Raw genomic sequence first — 23,371 nt, forward strand, 5'->3', positions numbered from 1 at the left:
AAACGTAAACAAGAGGAGCAGCTAACAGTGTCAAGAAAGGTCTGATCAGTAGAGCTACTTTGGTTAAAAATAAACCTCTTCATTACCTTTTGCTGGAACCTACCATGTCCCTGGTTCTAATTCCTAATTCCCCTGTGCTGCAACTCTGGCTGTTAACTTCGTTAACTTGTCCAGCTGATGATTAAACTTCACAAATGTTTAGGCTGCACTGTGCGCTGTGAACTTCTTTAGCCTACTAGATAAGAGTACAGTGACAGTGGGGGCATTTGCGATATCCAAGGGGGTTGACGGCGCAAACATTTAATGCATAATGTTATCCGCGAGTAGTTGACACAGCTAACCACCAAAAACCCAGCTGTTCTAACATTAGCTTACCAGCTAAGGCTCTTAAGCTACATACATGCTGCTAACTAGGCTACTGATAACTTTGGAGTTTTGTCTCTGCGATTGGCTTTGTTGTGATAAGAACAAACGAGTTCATTTGCATGCATGCGTATTGCCCTGCGGCGTGCGTGCGCCTGCGTGTGCCTGCGTGTATGAGGGAGAGCACAGGACAAGGAGAAGCCATGTCAGTGCCACTACATATAACTGTTAACTAACGAAAGAAGATCATATCTACATGAAATAGAAACAAAATAGAAACGTATAAGAATCATTAAATGTTTAGGTCTACAAGGCTGGAAGTTCAACAAAATAGGCCTACTAATGTGATTGAAGTAGTTAAATAAAAAATATTTTATTCATATCAATCATATTCAATCACTTATTATGGCATCATAACATAGGCCTGGGCTCCAGGAAAGAACAGTTTATGTTTAATTTATCTAATATTGTGTTGGTCATAGGCCTACTGTAGAAGGATATATTGCTTGTGTTTGTTTAATAATACAGAAGATAAAGAGCTTAAAAATAATCGCATCGCAATCGCACAATTTGTGAAAAAAATCACAATTAGATTATTTTCCGTAATCGTTCAGCCCTAGTGTAAAACGTCTGCATTTCAGACTTCTTCGTCACCATGAGAGTTTTAACAGGTGTGATTATTCGAAATCCCCATGTTATTTTCCCATAGGAAAATATCGCAAGTACCCGGATATCCTTATGTGGGCAAAGATGACATTTGGGGACAGATGTTTGTAGGCGAACTTCAGAGTCTTTACGAATAGGATCGAATCTGATTGAATAGGATCAAATGGGTATGAACTGAAAGCTTCAAATTTGGACAGTTTTCACCGATGAAATTCAATATGGTGTTACGGTATTAAGAAAGGTATTAAAAGGTATTGAATTTCACTTCAGGTTTTCTGTATACCATGGGTAGGGATGAGTAGCCTACTAAAACCATCACCCGCAGCGTTTAATTATTTTAGACTGTATTGATAAGCTCAGACGAAATTCTGTTTTTAGTTTCAGACTTTCTCTCTGTGTGCGAGGCGGAGCAGTGGTCACACACACATACTGCAGCTCCATGTTCAGACACAGCTGCTCAGGGGTGCGTTTTTAGAAACCATAGTTGGCTAACTTCCGTCGCAATCTTTGGTGTTAGAAATGTGGTTCTTGGATTTGGTGTTTCTAGAAAGGGTAGTTCAAACTCTCAATCGCAAATAAGGGCGGAAAGTTTGATGGTTAGAACTACTGCCCCTGAGCAGTTGCACTTGTGTCGTTCCTTGGTAGTTCCGGTTGGTGATGTCGTCAGTGTCAAATGGATAGGACAGGAGCCTAACCAAAAAACAATGTTTTTCTCAATGATTGGGCTATGCTGTTGGCTTAATGCTCATTAAAAGACTGACACCCTTGCTGGGCTCATTCTTGCAGGGTTCCCACTGGGTCTTAAAAAGTCAAAAATTCGGAACTTTCTATTTAAGGCCTCAAAAAGTCTTAAAAACGGCCAGACTTTTATCCGAGGTCTTAAATTTCATTTAGTCAGGTCTAAAAAAGGTTTTACCCTCTTTCATTTCCCGAACAAAGCCTTCAGAAATGGGCTAAAGAAGAAATGTTTACAATGTTAATGCCATAATATCAATGCATTGGGAACACTGCAGATTCAATTTCTAATTAAAACATGACCAAAATGTATCTAGTTTGTGTTATACCTTTACAGAAAGTGAAGGAAAAGGAATGTTAGGCTGTTCAAAAAAATAGCAGTGTTTGCATTTTTCTTTACAAACTCAAACATTTACTGGATAAACTGAAAAATGTCTCAAGAATTTGCTTTACTTTGAATCACTGCACTAATATCTAGTTGCATTACCATTATTTCTGAGAATTGCTTTACATCTGTGTCGCATGGAGTCGACCAACTACTGGCACCTGTGAACAGGTATTCCAGCCCAGGACGATTGAATTACATTCCACAATTTGAGTGATAGGTTATATAGTGCGTTTTGATATGATAGTGATATTCACAGACTGAAAGTTGGCACACTGATCAATAGTACAGTGGCTAAAGCAAGTGACTTAATGGTCCTAATAGTCTCTCGATGTAGAGTAACTGTACATAAATATTTAGGGTCAAAACCTATTGTTGGGTCTCGTAGGCCTACTCTAGGGCTCAACATGCTTCTGCGTCAACTCCACGGCGTAGCTACGCCGCCACTCCTACGGCGTCAGGATCATTTTATGGTTCTGCGTCGGGTTGCTTTGCATCGCGGTACATTTCACCGCCATAACGCTCGGTGTCGCTTGTGTCTGCGTCACTCACCACCGAAACAATAGACTGTATGACCGAAACGGTACTCAGAATGGCAAACCCCATAGACCGTTGTGCCAAAATATTAATCTATTAACAAATATCATTATTTGTTTGGCCTTTTCTTGCTTAGATTTTGTACAAAGTATCGAGAAAGGCACAGTAAAATCCATTGACCTAGTTACTGTAACCAGCAAATAAGTCTGAGGTTATTTGCGAGGTGTCTGCCAGCCAGTTTAAGTTATGGTAGCAAGCAAACTCTAGCACAACTGCCCACAAAGTACTGCTTGCTGGCGAAGTGCTAATTTCAAAACGTTACAATTAGTTACAATTTTTTGGAGGTGCACGTCGAGCTACGGCGGAGGGGTCGGAGAGGGGTTCGCGGCAACGCAGAGGGGTCTGCGAGAGTACGCCGTCGATTCGACGCAGAAGCATAAAACAGGCTTTACTCAAAAGTGATAAGGAGAGGTAGGATGCAAACTCTGGTCACACGCGTGGAGGCCACCCACGTTACCGTTGAGTCACCAGACAGACAACACACTTCAGCAATAACTTGAAATTCCCCTATGTAGACTATCATTTTTTGACACTTTTTATTAAGATATTTAATTGACACAAATAATGACAAATATTGGTCGGCTTAAGTAAACTGTTTTATTTGCTCACAATAGATTTAGGTTTTTGCTGATGACGATGACAATGCCAGCATCAATCACTCGTGGTTTAAGTTAGAAAAATGTTGACACAGACAGGTTGTGGCAGAGAATTTCTAGGGGTGGGGTATTACACATGTTGCCACTGTTTCCACCAAGAATATATATTCACTGCATCCAAGATTCTAGTGCTATACTGTAAAAACCTCTGTGTTCAAAACCATGATTACACTTTACAGTTGATGCTGATAATGCCCATTTCTAATACAACTAGTCCTTTGCATTTGAGAGCGGAAGCTCGACCAATTTCTCAATGTCCAGCCACAAAGTGCACATAATTTAGTGCAGTTACCTTTCCTCTAGCTTCAAAAGTGTATGAGTATTCTCAGGCTACCTTTCCTCATTAAACATGTTCCATCTGCGAGCTGTGGGTCCAGCATAGCTTCCACAATGTCATTGTGGCTTGTGTCCTTGCATGTAACAGTTTTCTCTTTTTTGTGATGACTAGATCATGTCCATTAGGCTTGTAACAGTGTTTGCCAACAAACATAATAATAATAATATTAATAATAATAATACAAATAAAAAAATCAGTTCAGAACAGTTTTGGGAAGGTAATTAAAATGAGTTGAGCCTTATACAAGTAGCCTACTATCTTCTTAACTATCTTAACTATCTTCAAAACGTATAGCTATTAGACTAATGTGCATGGACTAATGGAAGCATAAAATAACTTGAAAATGAAGATACTATACTAGAAAATTACTATTACTAGTTTTCTCCCTTTGCTGTCCTGAGGTCTCAATGTATAATGGTTTATGTGTTTAGGGTGAGGAACAGGCCATTTTTGACATGGGCGGCTACGAGGAATACCTGAGGGAGCAGGTGGGTGATCGCTGGTTCCGCTACAACCCACGCCTCACCTGCATCTATTGCTGCAAGTCTTTCAACCAGAAGGGAAGTCTGGACCGACACATGCGTCTACACATGGGCATCACACCATTTGTGTGCCGCATATGTGGTAAGAAGTACACACGGAAGGACCAGCTGGAATACCATATCCGCAAGCACACTGGCAATAAGCCCTTCCACTGCCATGTTTGTGGAAAAAGCTTCCCTTTTCAGGCTATCCTCAACCAGCACCTCCGCAAGAACCACCCTGGTTGTGTCTCACAGGAAGCAGCCCACAGTGCCTCCCCTGAAACCACCACCGTCTCATCTAGGGGAGGCCATGCTGATGATGGGTCCCCTGGCCAGGAGGAAGGGGAGGGGAATGGGGCAGGAGGAGGGTCAACATCCTCATTGGGGGAGGGTATGCAGCCCTCAGTTTCCACCACAGGCCCTGATTAAGGTGTCAAGATGTTCAGAAGAATGAGGTGAGAGTTGATGATTGGGTGGGGGAGAATCTCAATTTTGGAGAATGTATCATATTCCCTGCCCTCAACAAGCAATCTCAACCTTACCTCTATTCTCAGCTCTTACTCTCACCCAAATCCAAAACTTTCCCCACCCGAGACTCAATCACAGAGGCAAAACAGCAGAGGCAATATCTCAGCGACAAATGAGAGAGTTAAACGTGAAATATTTTCAAAGCTGCTTTTCTTCACACTTAGGATGAGAAAAGGGAGGATTCACCTGAATATGGATAGTCGTATCTTCAATTATTCATTTTAAATATCCTTATATGAAATGTGTGAAACAAACTTACAAAGATGCAAGAGTTAGTGTACTAGCAGATTTATATGTTGGTTATTTAAGAATGGTCTTTCTGCTTTAAACCACATCTACCTTCACTAATACAGACTGAACCAGAAGCTATCTAATGAAGAAACTCCACACTTCAACAGCCTCACAATCACTGGATACACAGTGTTTTGCCTTTCCGGTTTTTAGTATGTTACTTTTTTTTTTTTTTTTTTTGCTTTCTTTTGTAAAAGGTTTTGTACTTCTTGGAGCAAAAGTTTAGAATTCAGGAAAAATTTTGACATGTTTAAATTCGGCCAGATTGCCAAGGTATTTGTGCCAAATATTGAAGTTAAGATAAAAGAGGAGACTTTGTTTCCCTTTTTTTAAATTTTGCCTTCTGACAATCTTGTTAACCTCTGCTAGGATGCAACACTACCATAGCAGAGAGTCTGCCAAGTGTGTTGTCTGAAAGACCTTTTAGGTCCGATCAGGTGGGAGAATAGAATAATTTGATCTTTAAAATGAAAAGTGCCAATTCGGCTTTACTGGTGTTTACACACACTCAGACTTGGAAAAGCCTCTAATATTGAATCATAATACAACACTGAATTTGTAGTGTATTTAATTACTTAATCAATCTTGGTGTCTTAGAATTAAACTGCTTTGTAGGATATGATATTGGCTATATGATGTCCTTTTGGACAAACAGTTGGTCCTGGATCTGACTTATTTTACATATAATATCTACTTTCTCTGGAACGCCTTTCAACATTCAACATTTTCAAATAGCTGCTGAATGTTAATATCAACAGTAATACAGAAAACATAAAAGTCTTCAACCTCAGATAAGCTACTAGACAGCTCAGTTACCTCTCAATGATCACTACGCAATACAAATCTGTTACCAGTGGACTGGTAAATGCACTCAGTATTATTATTATGATTATTATTATTATTACTGTTGTTGTAAATTTTCTTTTCTTTGTATTTTTAATGAACTACTCTATAGTCCCTTGTATTGAAAGCTAGTTGGGCTCACAGTTCTAAGTCAAAGGCTCAAGATGAGGGTCCAAGAGTCCAAAACCGCATGGACAAAAAGAAGCTAGATGGTCTATGAACTTGGAATGGAACAACTCCCCTGGTGCAGATAGAAGCAGTGGTTCAACCCCCTTCACTTTATGGTGTTAAAGCAGCACAGAATGTCATGGAATAGCAACCTTTAAATGTTCTTTACCTCAACAGATTGACTACCCATGGATTATGTCACCAGTGTTGAAAAGAACCATTTTGTCCCCTTGACTTTCTTTTTTTCCGCAGTATATTCCTAAACAATTTATTTATATGGTGTTGTACACCCATCTCAAATCTAGACATTTGTCAATTTGAGAAAATTATTTCGCATTCATTTTGTAATGTTTCCCCTCAGAACCTGGCCTTTCTTTCTCTCTCAATTTCTCTGAGTTCAATAATAGCCCCTGCTTGTGTGCAATTTTTTTTTTTTGTCTCAAATGTCTTTTCTTTGTCTCGTGAGAAATAAATCAGTTAATTTGTTTCTCCTAAGGGACCCTCAGCTGCAAACCCTGCTCTTGTCTCAACCCAAGTCTAATTTAAATTCAACTTAAAGGGCTCTATTTTTACGATCAAAAACAAGGTGCAAAGCTTCTTCTTATCCCGACGCAAAGCTTATAACTATCTTAGACTCATCTTTCGCCATGCGCTTCACTTTTATTAAGCCTTGCGCCCAGGGATGTGGCAGAAGGTGTGGTCTGGCGCATGATCCAAAAATCGCTGTCTTACACCCTCAAAAAATCATTACCCCACTGACCAAGAAAAACCTGGTCTATAGTGAAAGGCGCATCTAAAGCACAGCTGAAGACGCACGGTCACAAAATGTAAGCAGCCCTTAGCAAGCAGTCCCAAACAACTTCTCTGCAGGATAAATAGCCTTAGGATTTCTATTCAGTCATTCAAACATTATTGGGGTAAGTGTTGCTTTTTTCATGTTTTCGATGGTAATCCCTTGTCAGTCAATAGTGAAAGCAATTAACTGTGTAGAACTGTTTTGTCATTGACTATGAGACCACGGTTAGTTTCACTTTGCCAATGACTTCAAATAATAGTCAAGTGCAGTAGGCTATACTCTGCTAGGTTTTAGTAAAGCATGGTTTAGTGAAATACCTGGGGGGTATTCCAAGTACGTGGTTTAGTGACAAACCTGGGTAAATTAACTCAGTAAGTGGGAAACCTCCTACAACAAGAGCCCTATGGCATTGTTTTGTTAGGAGAATAAAGCCATACAGTGGGTTTACCCCTTACTCTGAGTTAACCTACCCAGGTTTGTTACTAAACCACATACTTGGAAAACCCCCCTGTTCCATACAGTCTTGCGTGCAAGCAGATTCCTTCAAATGCGCCGCTGACTATCAAAAAACCGATACGCTGTTTGAAGTTGCGCTGCTTGCTGTTAAAGGGAATGACCGATGTAATTTTCATTAGTTTAAAGGATGTTATGCCCAAAACACACCCATGACTGATTAAGAAACATAAGACCCACCTTTTTGCGCCAAGCGCCCGGCGTTTGATAGCAAAATCACCCAGAATGTGGACTGGATACACCCCTAAATGTATTTCAGCTTTTCACCAGTAACCGTACGTTTTAGATCGCCAAGATGGAGCCCAAAATCTCAAAGAACTGTTTTTCTTCTCAATTTATATCTGTTTTTCTGTGTTGGTGGTCTGGGGTTAACAATGTTAAAGGTGCAGTCAGTTATCGTACACAATTTCAACTTCATTCAGCCAACATCTCATAATCCGCTAGCTGCCCATCCCGTGAGAACACTGTAAAAAAAACAGTCTCTGTAGGCAGCCCACCGAAAACTGGAAACAAAGTGTGAACAAATAAGAAACACTTTGGAGTTTCTCTGGCAATACTGAAGGGAGGGGTGAGCTACCTCTCCAATGTATTCTGTTTGGTCCTTGGTTAAAATACTGTGTAATGTATATTGTTTTGGACAAAAGCATCTGCTACATTTTTTTAATTGTAAACATAAACAAATCTTCCACAATCACTGACTGTACCTTTAAATTAAACAAGTTTAAGGCTTCTGTAGTTAGCATAGTCCATGTTTATGACAATTGCCCTGGAAAAGTACTGATGAAACATTTCCTAAGTTTACAAATTTATCACAAATTTGCAGTAAGTCACTGAAGCTCTTTAACTATTACAGTAGACTAGAACCCCAACCCTGATTATTAAAGATAAACGTACGTAGGCTATTATTAGCACATGTTTTTTTATCAGAATTGTATTTGACTGATATAACCTTGTGTAGACAGCACAGACCTGAACCGGACTTGCTCCTAGCACGAGTGGTTAATGTCAGTTCTCTGAATAATGTGCCATGGACTCTAACTTAGACAAGGTGCTGTCATGGTCCATGTAAACCATTTTCGTATGTTTTGAAGCACCAAGTCTTGTCTGCAAAACAAAGAGAAGTAATAGAGAGAAAGACAAAATAAATTGTCCTACAATCAAGATCTGGTGATATGAGTTGTGCTGGCAAACTGCTGTGTATGGACTCGTATGCAGAAATCCTTGAAACTTAACTTCATCTGAAATCTGTGCTGCTTTAAAAATGTCATACCTCAGTGTGATGTTTCTACCTTCACTACCATTACACAGTACACATTTATTTTTAATATAAATTCAGAATAGAAAGCTCAGACAATAGGACCACAAAATACTTGTCAGAGCAATGATGGGATATCAAAGGGTTGTAGGAATGATTATTGCTTTGGTATCAAGCCTAGGTATGCTTATTTTATTTATATAGCAAATGACAAGGCGATAATAGAAGACAGTCATGTAATGGTTGAAAACCAAGGATATTATCAGTGATAAATCTACTTTTAAGAGCTGTGAATCACACTAAAGTGACTTAAAAATACAATCGGGAATACAGCTACTGATGTTTTCAGGTGTCTTTGTCCACTATTGTATTAACAGGTCAGAACTTTGACAATACAACATGACCTCTGTGTAAATCATCCCCCAGGCTGGTGGTTCTGAATTCCCCACGGATATCAGGAATTCTGTTAACTTGTTTTTTTTTTTTTTTCATTCTTGAAGTAGTTCTGTGTACTATTCAGGTTTTCAAATGAGCTGTCATATGTGTGGACATTTGTTTCAAGATTTTATGCAGCATTGTCTGACTTCCCTTCAATATGGGGTGAACACAATATAATTAGGGGGGCAGAGATTGTTAGCTCTTTGAAATTGCACTGATTGCACAGCTGGACCGTGTTGAATTAGTTGCTGATCACAGAGCCTAGAAGAGGCCTGGAGCTAATGTTTGCTCTGAGCATCTATTTCCATCATTAGTAACAGAATGTAAAGCCGGCTAGTCCAAGTATTCAAAAAAATATGTCTGCAGTTTTGAGATGGATATATGTGTTTCCCTGTAATTACACAGGACAAAAAGTAATGGTGCTACAGGATGCAAAGTATGCATTTGTCAGTATAGTTTAGGATAAGACCAGGCCTAGAACACACTTTGGACCTAATGTAACTGGCTGAATGGTCTTTCTCCAGGACTCTTTTTTGTACTGTTTGACATGGCATTAAAGCTGAGCTCAATAAATAATCAAAATAACTGGGAAATGTCTATCAAAACATCAAGTTTGGCTTGGTTTATGTACATGTTTTATGTAGAAATGGGGCAGGTTTTACGTATACTTTGCAGAAATGGGGCAGTATATGTCCTAACAATGTAGGTCAAATACAGTATGTATTGGGAGAGAGTGCAGTGATTTTATAATAGGTCCACTTATGTTTGATATATGATTCCATTCCACAGTACATATTTCATTTGGTGTATCAATCAGATTGGTGCCCCAGACATCCATCCACTACAACAAAGTGAAAAACAGTTAGAACTTATCCAGGATTCTACTTGTTTGCAACAGAAATAATTTACTATTTGCCTTTTCTTTGCGTTCTGCAATGCAATCCTAATTTGAAATGGATCATTTCCAAAGCTTTAATAATTCTACATAGTAATAGATTTATTGTTGTAGTGTAAATAGGAATAGTTCAACTTATTATGTTAAATTAAGTATTGCTATTGTTTACCAACAGACTCCTCTATCAAAGAAAGGTCCTTTCCTGAAAACCTCAGCAATGTTTGTTGTGACCCCCTATGCCTCCTCCCTTCTGGAGAGTGAATGGGTCTGTCCAGTGTGCTTTTTTTTACAATGGCTGTCTCCATAGTTAGAACTTGTCCAGAGAAAAGGGCAAGACGGAAGTACTGATACAGTGAGCTGCATCAAAGTGCGGTTCAGAGATTTTTTATGCAATCAGTCCGTTTAATCAGTCTTACTACCAAATGCTAAGGTGAGCTACTTTGTTAGCTAAATCACCCATTTTAAAATTAGATTGCCTTGTATATCAAATGGATGGTCAGTCATATCATTTTAAAGTTGTCTGTATGACATTTTCCTTCAGCTGAATATTTTTTTTTTTTTTTGTTCTTAATGAAGCCATATTTTATCTTGCCTTTATTTGCAGTATATAGCATGATATGGGGACATATTTATATTTCCAGTTCATCTAAAGTAGAAGCAATACAATCAGGAATAATGTGGATGTCTTTTATTTGTACTTAGCTGACAGTTTTAAAGATATACATTAAAGAGACAAATGCCCTGAGTCTGAATTATGATAAAACACGCAATGCCCAAATGCAAAGATTATTCACAATGATACTGTACTTCAGTTGTCGAACAAACTCTTGCAGCATATTCTGTATTTTCATGTAATCTTAAAAAATAAATAAATTAAAACAATGTATGTAATTTAATATGCATTGCTTTAAAGAAGTGATCCCATATTGATTACTTGTATTATGGACTTGTATTGCCCCCTTTGATAGAGGTACAGAACTAGCTGATGTACTGATTTTAATGATAATGTGAATTGTACCTTTACAACAACCACTACTTTTTTGAATAGTATTGTCAATTCCATTCTCCTAAAAGGAAATAAAGCACTTTAAGTGTACTGTGAATGATTGGGTTGTCATATTCTATTCATTCTGCATGAATAAATCCCACTTATGTGATACTGCAGAATAAAACCATTTCAATTCAAAATCTGAATATTTTGTTGTTCTTAATCACTATACTTTTCAACGTTTTATAGCCTACTTCTACCATAAATACTCAGTATTTTAACTCTGGTGCTACGAAGTTGAGAATGTATTAATCATTGGGTCAGACCCCCTAATTTTGGTCAATCGGCACCATTCAAGGGGAATAAGTCTCTGTGATTTTTGACGAGGTATACCACCCTATAAGTACAAATTATTAATTACTAGTGAAGTGCCCTTTCAAACATGCCATTCCCATAGAAAACCCACAGCCCAATTACATGCCCGCAAGTATGCCTGCTTTAAAAATAAGATGATAGGGAAAAACATCACTCCAGCTAAGCATTCAATAATGAATAGGCTACTGAATATGTAGGGGATAATGTATGAAACGCTGGTCATTATCGGGAAAATAAGTCCAGAGAGGGCGAACTGGACCCCGACACGCCAGCCGAGGGGTCTTGCTTCACCCTGAAGAGACTTACCGGTATCTTGGCTTACTTCGTCTATAAGGAACTTATTTTAGCTACTTGCCAAAACAAAACAATTTTGACATTACTAGAAAATTGTGTGGAAACCGATTGCCTTAAACCATTCTAGTTTTTACATAACTAAACAGGTTCATTTGTGTCAATGTGGATGCTGTAGACAAATTAAGCTTAGGCCTACATTAGTCTTTACTCAAAATCTTTAGTTCACTTAAATTATCTGTTTCAGGAGTGGCAGTTGTAAAGTAACTATTATAAGTTAAAGCTACATTGCGTTTACATTTTTTGGGTTGATTCTTAGCCAAAACCCATTTTTTCTTTCAAAATAGTGCTCATTCATGTGTAATTACTTCCACAAACAAATCAAAGTATTCTCGTAAGAGTAGAACGAGGGGCGTCACTAGACCCTTTTTACTGGGGCACGTGCCCCAGTATTTATAAGCTGTGCCTCAGTAAAAATCTCACGTTCAACTTTAAAGGAGCGATTTGAAGGATTGTTACCGAACATTCTGTAGGCCAAAATCAAAACACTGGTGAACGTTCTCAGGACTACTTAGACTCGAGCCTCTTCTGGGTTGCCAGATATAATGCAGACTTAGCTAACGTTAGTTGACCTGCAGCTCAGCTGCTTTAACGTTTCTCCAACCATGACCCAGCTACACATTACAGAAACAGTGAAAACAAAAAATACCTCTCTAACCACATAACATATTTAGCTGAAGTTAGCGATGCAGATTAAGTTTAGCCTAGGCTACCTGTCGTGGAGAAATATGCCAAGCTCTACGTCAGACTTGATATTCTTCGTTTGACGAAGACGTCGCCATATCAGGAAGCTCCTCCGATGTCCACTTAATTGGTTTCTTGTTTTAATTTTGGAAATTTGCCTGCTAGTGGGGGGCCTTAAGCACATTTTCGCGCAAATTCATCTAAAAGCGCCAAATTTGGCACACATGTAGCTTAGGTCATACTGAAATGATTTAGCTAGGGCACCGGAGTCAGCAACCCTTGGGGCCAAGATGGCGGCCAAATCCAATATGGCCGCTGCCCCAAAAGGGTTCCGGCTATAACTCTTGAACCAGTTACAAACACAAACTTGATATATTTTTCAGCTTAATTTATCATGGGAAACACATTGGAATGTTAATATGTATTACCCGGTACACCTTATTCCCTTAATTCCAACATGGCCGCTGTCCAAAAAAGCAGTATTGGCTGTAGTTTGGGGCCTTTGTTCGTGCAAATTCATCTACAAACACCAAATTGACACAGACATAGCTGAGGGCATACTGAAATCATTTAGCTGATAGCAGCCAAATCCAATTAGGCCGCCGCCTGAAAGGGATTCGGCTATATATAACTTTTGAGCCAGATGAGATACAAATACAAACTTGATGTCTATTTTACCTTTTTTGACCATGGGAAACCCATAGGAATACTTACATTTATGATTAGGTATATCAGGAACCCTGAATTCCCTAAATTCAATATGACAAAATTTTAAACCAAATGCGCTACAAATGAGGATGTGGTGTCTATTTTATGTTTATTGACCACAGGAAGTCCATTGGCATATTTATATATATACTTGTGTAAGTCTGGAACTGGTATTCTTTTCAAGACTGTGGTTGAAAATCCTTTTTTACCACAACTTTGAAGGTTATTCTCAATGTTGATTCATTTCCTTAGGTGAATACATTTCAAAGTGTAATCATAAAAAAAAGAATAAGACAATTATTATTGCAAGGCAATATTTATACGTATAATTTGTCCAAAACTCTTAAAGGTTTGCTTAGCATAACATAAAAAACAGCAATAACATAAAAAAAACAGTGAATTCTCATGGTCTCTCATGAATTCTCATTTTCATGGTCTTTCTCACAATTGTAGTCATAAGAACAAAACACTTGGATAAAAAAGTAAACCTGGTTAGGAAGGAAGTTGGTAGGAAATTATGTAACAGGCTAAACACTGTTGTTGGTCATCTTCTGAGACCACAGGTGACCACCTGCATGGACCCATTACAATTTGCATACCGTCCAGAGGTGGGTGTGGAGGATGCCTTAATCTACCTGCTTCATAGAACACACGCTCACCCGGACAGGGCTAGCAGCATTGAGGATCATGTTCTTTGATTTCTCAAGTGCTTTTAATACCATACAGCCTATGCTGCTACGTGAGAAGCTGCGAAGGATGCAGGTAGACACCTCCACAACTTCATGGATTAGTGATTACCTGACTGACAGCCCACAGGTTGTGAGAATGAAAGGGTGTGTGTCTGAGCAGGTAGTCAGTAACATAGGAGCACCACAAGGGACTGTGCTGTGTCCTTTTCTTTTCACACTGTACACCTCAGACTTCCAGTACAACTCTGAGTCATGTCACCTGCAGTTCTCAGACGATTCTGCAGTTGTGGGGTGTGTCAGTGATGGTGAGGAGACGGAGTACAGGAAACTGGTGGACCACTTTGTGACATGGTGCAGAAACAACCACCTTGTCTTGAATGTGGCTAAGACAAGCAAAATGGTGGTGGACTTTAGGAGGGCCAGGCCTGAGCTAAATACCATTTCAATACTGGGTGAGGAAGTAGAAGTTGTTGAGAACTACAAATAATTGGGGGTTCTTATAGACAATAAACTTGATTGGAGGTACAACACTGAGGCTGTATATAAGAAGGGTTTAGTGCAGAGTCTATTTCTTGAGAAAGCTTACTGTAGGTCATTTAATGTGTGCAGCAAAATGTTTCAGATGTTTTATCAGTGTTGTTGGAAGTGCAATTTTCTTTTCTGCCATCTATTGGGGCAGTAACATTACAGCCAGGGACACTAAGAAACTGATTAAAATCATAAGGAAGGCTGGCTTTGTGTTGGGTATAGCTCTAGAGCCCCTGGAATTGGTGGTGGAGAGAAGACTGCTGAACAAACTGTCAAATATATTGGACAATACCTCACATCTACTACACATCTTACTGGTCAAACAAAAAAGTGTTTTCAGTTGGAGGCTAAAAAATACTTTTTTTACCCACTGCAATAGCACTTTATAATGACTTCCCCCTGAGCAGAGAGAGAAATAATATATTTTTTAATAATTTATATACATGTATGCATGTATGTACAGTAGGCCTATGTATGTGAACGCTGTGTTTGTCTGTGCTGGTGGTAGTACACTGTAATTTCCCTTTGGGGATGAGGATGAATAAAGTCTATCTATCTATCTATCTTCATCTTTCACTGTTGCTGTCCATCTTGCTCACAAGCATGGAGTAGCACTAAACAGCTGCTCCACCACAGTTCATACAGTCAACTAGTATTCACAATATTGCTCATTATTGCCCAAATCTATGCTGGAATTCTGACTCTTTCTCATATATGCCTTCCCTACATTCTAAATTAGAAAATTGGTGGGAATATTTGTAAAGTATGAATTATCAGGTCATTGCTTTCTAACTGGGGGTCTAAACATAGGCAATCACAAATGTAAGCATTCCTGTGTGTTTGTCATGGTAAAATGGACAAAATCGGACAGTAGCCAGAAAAGGTGAAATATTTATCAACTTTACATTTGTATCTCATCTGTTTCAAAATATGCAGCCTAATCCCTTTTCAGGTGGCAGCCATATTGGATTTGGCAGCCATCTTGATCTCTGATCACTGGCTCGGGCGCCCTGGCTAAAACATTTCAGTATGCCCTCATCTGCATCCATGCCAAATTTGGTGCTTGTAGATGAATTTGCACGAACAATGGGGTGTAAGGCCCCATACTACAGCCAGCGGCCATATTGGAATGGGAGGAAGGGTCCAGATGCACCAAGTCATAAATATTAACATTCCTATTTGTTTCCCATGATCAATCAAGCTGAAAAATATATAAAGTTTGTGTTTGTAACTAATGTGGTTCAAAAGTTATAGCCGGAACTGACACTTCTCTGCTGACACCCTCCCTATGACAGTAAGCTTGTTCGAGATGAACTTCGTCTGACCAGAACCCGTCTACGGAGAGCCTGGCCACTCCATATTAAGCAAGGGGGCAGGCGAACGTTCACAGAGCGTAAACACTATGGCGGATCTGAGGCTAAATAGTAGACCAGTTCCACCCATTCCATTGAACCCCATTCAATTTGACGCCACTTTGACATCAAATAACGTTACAGCTGAAGCGTTTTAAGCCTTTATATGAACTTTTTCTTTTTTCGGAGTAATACAACATTGTGTGATTGGCATCATAACCTCGTAACTGACTTACCGGCTGAGTAATGAACTTTTTTCCAAAATCAATGCTAACGTGACGTAATTTATGTCCCCTGAGCCTGCAAGCCTTGTCAACCAATAGGAAATGGTTGAAATTTGCTTCACCCGTCTCAACTGACTTCTACGTGATGACTCTGTCCATATCTTTTACTGTCTATGGTATTAAAGGGATATCAGTGTTTCCCATACATTGACTAATCTGTGGCGGGGCGCCACGAAATCAAAATCCACGAAATCGGCCGCCACAGATTAATATTCTATGTTTAATTTAATTTAATTTAATTTAATTTAATTTAATTTAAATTAAATATAAGATCAAATCCTTGCATTGCCATTGAGCTGCGCTTTTTACGCACGCAGCCCTCTTCTTACCCCGCTCTCTCTCGTAGCCTGCTGCCCCTCCTCTGCGTGCATTGTGGGGTGTATCAGGAACGGGCAGGAGGAGGAGTACAGGAGCCTGGTGGAGGACTTTGTGCAATGGTGCAAACTCAATCATCTTCAACTTAACACTTCAAAGACCAAGGAGATGGTGGTGGATTTCCGCAGGTCTAAGCCCACTCTGCTACCAGTCCACATTGATGGGGTCAATGTGGAGGTGGTTAGGACCTACAAGTATCTGGGTCTCCACCTGGACAATAAACTGGACTGGTCAGCCAACACTGACGCACTCTACAAGAAAGGGCAGAGCAGGCTATACTTCCTGAGGAGGCTGCGGTCCTTCAATGTGTGCAGTAAGCTCCTCAGGATGTTCTACCAGTCTGTTGTTGCCAGCGTCCTCTTCTATGCAGTAGTATGCTGGGGAGGAAGCACAAGTAAGAAGGATGTGGGGCAAATTGACAGGCTGGTAAGGAAAGCTGGCTCTGTAGTTGGAGCTGAACTGGAGTGCATCATTTCACTATCTGACAAAAGGACCCTGAACAAACTGATCAACATCTTGGACAATGAGTGTCACCCACTCCACAGCACTATTGTTAAGCAGAAGAGCCTGATCAGCTGGAGACTTCGCTCACTGCCTTGCACAACTGACAGACTGAGAAAGTCATTTGTCCCCAGGGCCACTGAACTGTTCAATGCCTCACTTAAGGGAAGAGGAGAGATGGACTTCTCTGCATAGTCTGTCTGCCTCTTCACCCCCTCCATGTTTGGTACTGTCAGCACATATGCATAACCCTCCATGCCACAGCCGAACTGTGCCCACACTTATACATTTTCTTAAATAGTTAAATATATAGATATATAGACTTTATTACTGCATTGTTGCACTGTTGACTTACTCATTTGCACTATCACCATTGCACTACCACCATGACACTCATTCACACAGAGCACCTTAGAGCACCTTACCATACCTTACTATGCAGAGAGAATCACAGGCTCAGTACCTGCCTCAGTCATTGCAAAGCTCTCTGATTTATTAATCACCACTATGTGGATACTGTTTTTAGAATTGATTTAGATTAAGTGTTAGTATAATTTGTATTTTTGTAATTTGTATTTTAGTATATTTTTATATATTGTATTAAGTGTTAGTATAATTTGTATTTTAGTATATTTAGCATATTCTTTATCTTCTACTGTCATTACTGCTTAGTTGTGTTTTTATATTATATACTTTAATTACTCTTTCTGCTGTTAAAGAATGTGTTTGTGTTGTATGTATGCTGCTGCTGAGACCTTGAATTTCCCCTGGGGATCAATAAAGTATCTATCTATCTATCTATCTATCTATCTATCTATCTATCTATTTAACAAAATATTCACGATTGTTGAAGGATTGTTGTTGCCACATAGAAGCATTGCATAGAACAGGGGTTCCCAAACTTTTCCACGACAAGGCCCCCCAAATACCACTAGGTTCTGGCCAAGGACCCCCTTGATGTGTTATTAAACCCATCGACAACACTACGGCAAGCTAATCCTAATAATTATTTTAGCCACAAGCACTTCGCGAATAGAGCATACAGTGTGTAAAAATTGCTTTTGGGGCTTTCTTCTATATGAGAGCTATCACTCTACTATTATTCCCAGTCATTATCATGGAACATATAATGTTCAGATGTTCAGATATGTGACACATTATTATAATGGCATTGTATAACAACCCTCATAGTAATAGGTATATTTTATATTTTTCAAATGTATTTATTTGTTGCTTTTATTTTTCCTTCCACCTTGCTGGGGCCCCCCTGGCACCCCCTCATGGCCCCCCAGGGGGCCCCGGCCCCCACTTTGAAAACCACTGACATAGAAGACGTAGCATCGTGACCATGCTCCGCAAATTTGTTCAAAACTGCTGCATTGAAGTTAACTCTGCTAAGGTCTTATCACAACATAGTAGGCTACATTGAAGAGACTATACTAAGTTAAGTTATGCAATCAAGCAGTATCTCAAAGCTAACGTTAGAATACTGTTTGGATGTCGAATTTAGCATGCTTAGCCTAGTTACAGCTGCTTGTCAATTTTGTTGAAGGGCTCTTTTTATTGACTCTGACACTGAATGTTTGCAAAATCCCAATGTAAATGGAAAAGTGTTTTCCAAAATTCTAAAGTGCTTGTCCCAAGGAGAAGTACGAACCTTTATTTTAACTATGTAGAAAACGTTATGAAATGCATCCACACATCAGCAGCCTTTTAACAGTGTTAATCACGAACGTCTTAAAGTGACAGGCACTCAATTAGACCTATACACTACCAATCTTAATACCACGGTGCACGGTGATTTGCACGGCTACTCGCCACAACTGTCACCTTGTATGTATTCTAAAGTTTTGAATACACCCCTCCATAGCATAATTAAGTCCCTTTTGATAGCTTCTGGAGGAAAGTAAATCCTTTTCGACCAAAAGCGCCCCTCAAAGCCTGCTTTCATATACTGTCAGCTGCCATTGTCCACAATGTATTTCTAATCAAGTCGGGTTTGTTTGTCCGAGTTTTCACACGGTAACAATGGGGGGCGGGGCTTAGCGACAGGTCAATTGTTTAATTTGAGGGGAGGTGGAAAAGTGTATTTCCCCAAATGGTGGAGTATCGCTTTAACCCTTAAAGGTGTAGGTTTTTGAACGTTCTAAGTTCCGCAACAATTGAAGGTTCTAAAATTCTATGTTGAATTCAATGAACCCAGATATTCTTTAGAACGTTCATTTCTCAACATTCCTGTCACACCAGTGTGACGGTACTCCTTTAAGGGTTAAGTCTCATTGTACTGAATTTTGGTTGCAGTTCCTCCAGAGTTCCACTGGGGGCGATCGCCATGAGTGCAAAATGAGTCAATGGAGCTAAATGGCTAAATTTGTCTCTTTCACCTGATTGTCGTTAAGAAATCTCAGATTTGATTGTAGATCAAAACATCAACATGGGTTATAGATCGAAAGTTGAATGAACGAGTACTTATGCCCTTTTGATTTCTTACAGGTTGGGTCGTTGTTGCCCATGACACGCTAGCATTGTGCTAATGAATGACATCATTGACACGTTTGAAAGGCTTTTTAGAATAATTAAGTGACTTTAAAAAATATAATACTCAACCAAGTGTATTTTCTTTGCCTCTCCTTTCGAATACAATCCCAGATACAAAAGAGGCTGGCGGACCACTGTCGGTACATCGGGGGCATAGTGGTCCACTATTTGCCAATCTGATTTTGCTTCCTGGGAATATTCAAATTACTTGACAAAAAATTATATCCCGAGAAAAGTGGATTTTGAGGGGTACAGCTTCATAGACCTCCATTCATTCTGCACTCGTGGACGAGCGTCCTCACGTGGAACCACAGAAGGAACTGCAACCAGTTCAGAAACCGGAAGTTTTCCGAGAGTGGAAGTTCTCCCGTTATTAGACATTAGGCTTGTTCGACTTGATGCAGATCTGCTCAGATCTGACTTGATGTGATGCATGCTGGGTTGAACACAATGCATACTGGGATGGACGCAATGCATATGGGTTAGAAATCCTGTCCGACTTCTGTCTTGTTCAAGTCGAACAAGCCTAGTTCTTCTTCATTAACTTGGAAAGTAATCCGATTTAGTATGTGATGAGTGGAAGGTATCTTTTGTTTTGAATGTTTTGATTTTAGTTGTAAAGTTTTTTTTAATCAATAAATGTTGTTTCTTTAAAGCCCACTGGAGAAATGAGTGTCCTTGTATAGATCCTTAATGTTTGTGAAAGATGTAAAAGCCCTGCACCTGGTGTCTCTTTTGTCTGTCTTCCATTTTGTCTGTCTTCCATTTTCTTCCAAAAAGTTGAGTGGCTGGTAGATTTTGGAATCCACCAGCCACAGTGGCAGGTGGAAAAAATATTTAATTTCCATCCCTGGTGTACTGCCATCAGGATCATGCTTTTAACCTCTGCCTTGCTGTGTTTCCAGTGTGTTTCCCAGTGTTGCCAACTATTTCAAATGGAAAGTAGCTAAAGCCAGCTCCAAAAGTCGCTAAATGTCGGTAGATGACGCCACGCACTAATTTGCATATCAATTACATCACCAGGTCGTGACACCACCCCTAAAAAAAAACGGTGATGGCCTTTAATTTCCCTTTACACCTGTTTGCTTTTCTCCTAGGCCTACTCAAATAGGCAACTTTAAGAGCCTAATTTAAATATATTTAATTCTATGTGGTAGAATTGTTGTATAAAAGCAATATAGCGCAGTGAAGAGAGAGGGTTGGTCATGGATATTCCCCGAGGGTGTTGTTAGGCCATAGGCAGCAACAGCGTGGGAATATCCATGACCAATCCCAATCATCACGAGTGCTATATTGCTTTTATACAACAATTCTACCACAAACTAAATAATCTGAAAACACACCATTATTGTTTAAAAATGTTAATTTCGACATCGTTCTTACGCATCAAAAAATAGTTACCTTTTCAATAGACAGCGTCTTGGTTGCTAGGTAACCAACATTCCAGACCCCTAGTTACGGGTCTTTGTGGTTTACATTGTCTTCTTGAAAGAAATGTGGAAATCACATTCATATCTAGGTTTGCTGCATGCATGTTACAAGGACACTGGGCCATGTCATGTAAGGGACATGGTACTGCAAAAAAACGGAAACATAGTCTACATTGCAGAACCACTCAACTTTATTAATGTATAGTGAATAAATGTTACACTACTGTGCACAGCCTGACGTGACGATGCTAGCACGTTAGCAGCGGTTAGCTAATTATGCTAACGTTAGTTATCTACAAGTCTCCTCCAAGTGACAATCATATTATACACAATGCTGGCAATGCTGAGAACAATTAGCATCCTCGTTTATCTTACTTACATTGAGTTGACTGTGTGGCTTAATCCACAGATGTGGTGAAACACTGCTTCGTTATGGTTTGCTAAGGAGTAACCCATTGCTTGAAATAGTGGAGAGCGGGGTGTCAAATCTTCGCATTGTATCGCGGAGTGATTTATTATTAGCTGTGTTGGAAATGTCCAGGGATATTCCAACTCATGGAACGTCACTCGGCCAATCAGAAACAAATAAATAGTTCCATAGAACCCAATTGTTGTATAAATTAGGGTAATTGATACACTTCTGTACATCTTGTAGCTACACAAGAATGAGCATTAAGTGGCTGAAAATCAGTAATTTCCAACCTATTCCCAACGGCTGCATTTGCTTTGCACAGCTTGAAGTCTGATTATAACTTCACCATAGGCTACACAAAATGTAACCTTACGACAATGGCTATATTTTGGATTTATTTAGTTAATGTCACTCGGACAGACCGACAGAATTGTTTTTCCCTCAGCCGACAATCTGTCCTGCATTGACAACATTGAGGCTACATAGCCTAAACGAATGCTTTAGGTTTTTCTAACTTGTATGTTCGATTTTGAACTATCTGCTTGTGAATGATGTTGCTTGTATATTAGGGTAATTGATACACTTTACACTTCTGTACATCTTGTATGGCTACACCAAAATGAGCATTAAGTGGCTGAAAATCAGTAATTTCCAACCTATTCCCAACTGCTGCATTTGCTTTGCACAGCTTGAAGTCTGAAGCCTACTTTCCTTTGTTGAACGGTGCTGGAAAGCGTCTCCCTGTTTCCCTGTCATCATTGCTCTCGTCTCGTTGACTCTGGTTGTAATCTCACCCGAAGTTGCTGCACCTTCTAATAACGTTGTCTGAGCTGTTAGATCTATAGAACATCTACTTCCGTGGATAACATGGGCTGATACTACATAGGCCAGTCATTACTTTTGTAATCAATGTGGGGCAACGCTTTGGGCGAACTCGATGTAGGGTAGGCCTAATTCACAAACGAAACAGCGCTGAGACTCTTACACAGCACAGCCGAACTCACTGCTCACTCAGAAGAGTAAAAGGGACGTTACATGCTATCACATCAGAGTCTCAAAAAGTCTCCAAGAACGCCAGAAAAAGTAGCTAGATTTGTCGCTAGTCGCTTTTCACAAAAAAAAGTCGATTGGGGGGTCTGAAATCTCGCTAAATATGGCGTATAATGGCGACAAAGTCGCTAAGTTGGCAACACTGGTGTTTCCCATAGGTGTCTCCAGGGCTCTGGTGTTTCCCTATGACAGTTGTCAACGGAACTGGTCTTACTACGTAACCGGACACACGTGACTTTCTGAAGACGTCAACGTATTACTTGTCCAATCAGCGGAGGCACGTTGAGTCTTTGCGGTACTCCCGCCAATTCTGACTGACAAGAAGCGCCGAGTAGAAACAGTAGAAAGGGACTTGTGAAGAGTTGCAATACATTCTGCATTTTACACTGTAAAAAGTATTTCGACGTGTAAACATAGGTAACTAATGTTTGCGTCATTATTGCCATCAGCAATATATGGTAACGTTAGAGAACAACATTTACCGGAGTGAGGAACAATTGACAATACAGTCAAATCCTTCACAGAACTCGATTAGTTAGCTTACATTGGCTAACACCCTTCCAGCAAGGTACGTTTTGGATGGTTGTGATGCTGGCGGCAGAAGACCCATCTGCGGACGGGCCTTTGGCCTCTACTCCCGAAAAAAGTAGCGGTAAGTTAACAAGAGTAACATTCAACAAGTTAGTAGGTTATAGTCTCCACATAATTTACACATGTAAAATTATTGTTGACCAATTTTTGTGCAAAGCAGAACCGGGGTGAAGAACGATTTTTTTCACTCAAAGTTAGCAACATTGCTTCCTACTCAATAATGTAATGTTAACGTTAGTGTTACTACTTGGGCCATGTTAGTTTGCTATCGTTAGGTATGTCAACGTTAGTTAACGTTAAAACATTGCGCCTCACTTTTACACGAGCTGTATTGGAGGTCTAACGTTAAGTTAACGTTACTGATTGTTGCGGAATTTTATCGCATAAGAAGTTGCTGTGGTGTTGAACGTTAACGTTAGTTTATTTCCAGCCAAAGTTAACCTAGAAGGTTTGAAAACCTCACTGCCGTTCCTCTTTTATAATTTTTTTTGTAACAACGTGAATATTACGAATTTATCGTTAACG

At 39.6% G+C, this 23,371-nt stretch overlaps 2 protein-coding genes across 2 annotated transcripts in view; both read left to right on the top strand.

The window, feature by feature from the left end:
- Positions 1 to 11,184, top strand: part of zbtb37 (zinc finger and BTB domain containing 37) — a 29,323-nt gene extending 18,139 nt beyond the window's left edge. Inside the window, exon 4 of the mRNA XM_048253053.1 lies at positions 4,171 to 11,184. Coding sequence (XP_048109010.1) covers positions 4,171 to 4,692 — 522 coding nt within the window. The 3' untranslated portion in view covers positions 4,693 to 11,184. The remainder of the gene's footprint in view (positions 1 to 4,170) is intronic.
- An 11,350-nt stretch (positions 11,185 to 22,534) lies between these two features.
- chaf1a (chromatin assembly factor 1, subunit A (p150)) overlaps positions 22,535 to 23,371 on the top strand; it is a 57,138-nt gene continuing 56,301 nt past the window's right edge. The window contains exon 1 of the mRNA XM_048252460.1: positions 22,535 to 22,907. Within this exon, the coding sequence (XP_048108417.1) occupies positions 22,835 to 22,907 (73 nt within the window). The 5' untranslated portion in view covers positions 22,535 to 22,834. The remainder of the gene's footprint in view (positions 22,908 to 23,371) is intronic.

Source organism: Alosa alosa, chromosome 9 (assembly GCF_017589495.1).
Source record: "Alosa alosa isolate M-15738 ecotype Scorff River chromosome 9, AALO_Geno_1.1, whole genome shotgun sequence".
In the NCBI taxonomy this organism is placed as follows: domain Eukaryota; kingdom Metazoa; phylum Chordata; class Actinopteri; order Clupeiformes; family Clupeidae; genus Alosa; species Alosa alosa.